This window comes from Anoplophora glabripennis, unplaced genomic scaffold (assembly GCF_000390285.2).
Source record: "Anoplophora glabripennis isolate ALB-LARVAE unplaced genomic scaffold, Agla_2.0 scaffold17, whole genome shotgun sequence".
NCBI classification, from domain to species: Eukaryota; Metazoa; Arthropoda; class Insecta; order Coleoptera; family Cerambycidae; genus Anoplophora; species Anoplophora glabripennis.
Window position 1 is genome coordinate 2,017,617 of NW_019416231.1, and position 2,071 is coordinate 2,019,687.

General features: G+C 39.4%; 1 protein-coding gene across 1 annotated transcript; it reads left to right on the forward strand.

Annotated features, from left to right (window-relative positions):
• Positions 1–130: 130 nt before the first annotated feature.
• On the forward strand, positions 131–1,346 carry LOC108917772 (trypsin-3). The gene is made up of 2 exons (XM_018724521.1): positions 131–244; positions 576–1,346. The coding sequence occupies exons 1-2, from the start codon at positions 190–192 to the stop codon at positions 1,295–1,297; spliced, it is 777 nt and encodes a 258-aa protein (XP_018580037.1). The 5' UTR covers positions 131–189; the 3' UTR covers positions 1,298–1,346.
• The last annotated feature ends 725 nt before the right edge of the window (positions 1,347–2,071 follow it).

Below are 2,071 nucleotides of genomic sequence, written 5' to 3' on the forward strand. Positions count from 1 at the left end.
ACTTAATGTTTCAGCACTTTGACTCGTGCAGTTTTAATAATTTAAAAATATGTGTACTATATCAGAAACTTTAGGAGTACATTAGTTGATTAGATAACACAAACTGACAATTTAATCTTAATTTTTCTTCATGAAATGTATAAAAGGTAGGCCCTATTGAATTTTGTTAATCTACTGGATTTTATCAGCATGTTCAGATTCATCTTCTTGGTCACGCTGGCGCTGCTGGAAAACTCAGCTTGGGGTAAGTTACTAAATTGTTCATACTTAGCAGTGATATAAGTTTTTTTTAGTATGGTTAGCTTTGCCATGGGTTTTAAAGATACCTTTTCAAGTATTTATTGAATGGTTTTACACTATTTACTCTACTTTTGTTTCTTTATATCAATTTAATACAAATTAATTCTAAATTTGAGACAATTTAGACTCAAAAAATTCACTCATATCGTTAATTGTATTACTGATTACTTTGAACAATGATCAATACGGAGTTATAGCTACGATACATCAATTCAATTTTTTATCTCCTTCAAAGCCATATAATTTATTTCTTTAATTTACAATTTCCTCATTAGGCGCTCCTCAGTCCGCGCGGAACGGTACAGACCTGGATGGCAGAATTGTTGGTGGAACCGACACCACCATCGAGGCTCATCCGTACATCGTATCCCTCCGGGAATATGACTCGCACGTTTGCGGTGGATCTATCATCTCCTCGACCTGGATTCTTACCGCGGCCCACTGCTTAGAAGGACCAGTTTCTATCTATTCCATCCAAGCAGGATCGACCGTCCGTAACTCCGGAGGGCAAGTGATCGCTATCAGCAGGGTTATTATCCACGAAAACTTCAGTTGGATCACTATTGACTTCGACGTCGCTCTCGTCCAACTTGCCAGCCCTATCACCATCGCAGTGGCTCGTGCTATCACTATGGCACCCGAAGGTGGTCCACCAGCAGCCGGAGTGACCGCCGTCGTCACCGGATGGGGACACATCGCAGAAGGTGGACCAGCGGCAACTGTTCTTCAGGTGGTCCAGGTCCCCATCATAAGCCAGGCCAATTGCAGGATTGCTTACGGTGAGAATTCAATAACTGACAGAATGTTCTGTGCTGCGGTTTTGGGAGTGGGAGGCAGAGACGCCTGCCAGTTCGATTCCGGTGGACCGCTGCTTGCCAACGGAGTTCTTACTGGTATCGTCTCGTGGGGTATTGGTTGCGCTCGACCCAACTTCCCTGGAGTATACGCCAGCGTGCCCAGCCTTAGAGCTTGGATTAGAACCAATAGCGGTATATGAGATATTCAGAATCTGACTTTGTTTGGAATAATATGCATTTAAAATTAAATGGTAGTTTTTTTTCTTTGTTATCCCACCTCAGCAAAAAAATTGAAAAAGAAAACAGGTAAATGAACCCTATGCAGCAATGATCAGGGTATTTAGGATTTTGAAAGAACCTAAACCAATGAGGACAAATTCTGTAAAAGTTTATGACCAAAGTGGTTTGCACAGCTTTCTTTGACAATATAGCAATCTGGACCTACGTGGATATCAAACAGAAAAGGGACAGTCTCACAGAATGTTCAAGCGTGGCACTAGAAGGAAACCAAATAACAATCCGCAAGTATTGCGAAGGTTTTGTGGCATTTGTCTATCCTTCAGAAGAGCAAGCACCGTTCTTACAGAGTTCAACATTTCTTCAATCAGAGACGTATCTGCTGAATTATTTTTCCTAACGTTTACAGATTTGAAGAATTGTTCAAATAGGTCTAAGAGTTTGGCATAAACAGCTAGAAACTCTGCTGTAGGAGCTGCCCAATCTTTTTTTAACGGGTTTTGCGTAAACAGACCACAAGCACTCGATAATGCCATTATCTGCAAAAGCAGAGATACATCAAATTAGGATAAAGATCTATACAAAGTTTCAATTAAATGTCTTTAAAAATAACAAAATTATACATAAAAAACAAACAAATCAAAACCAAGATCATTTATTCTCAAAATGTGAAAATGACAAAAATCTAGACTAGAGAAAACTTGTTAAAAAATCATAAAAGAAACACAACACATAAT

Bases quoted from the DNA above. Each gene is read 5' to 3' on its own strand.
- LOC108917772 (XM_018724521.1), top strand. From the start codon at position 190: ATGTTCAGATTCATCTTCTTGGTCACGCTGGCGCTGCTGGAAAACTCA. The intron at 245-575 runs GTAAGTTACTAA...TTTCCTCATTAG, and splicing joins GCTGGAAAACTCAGCTTGGG to GCGCTCCTCAGTCCGCGCGG.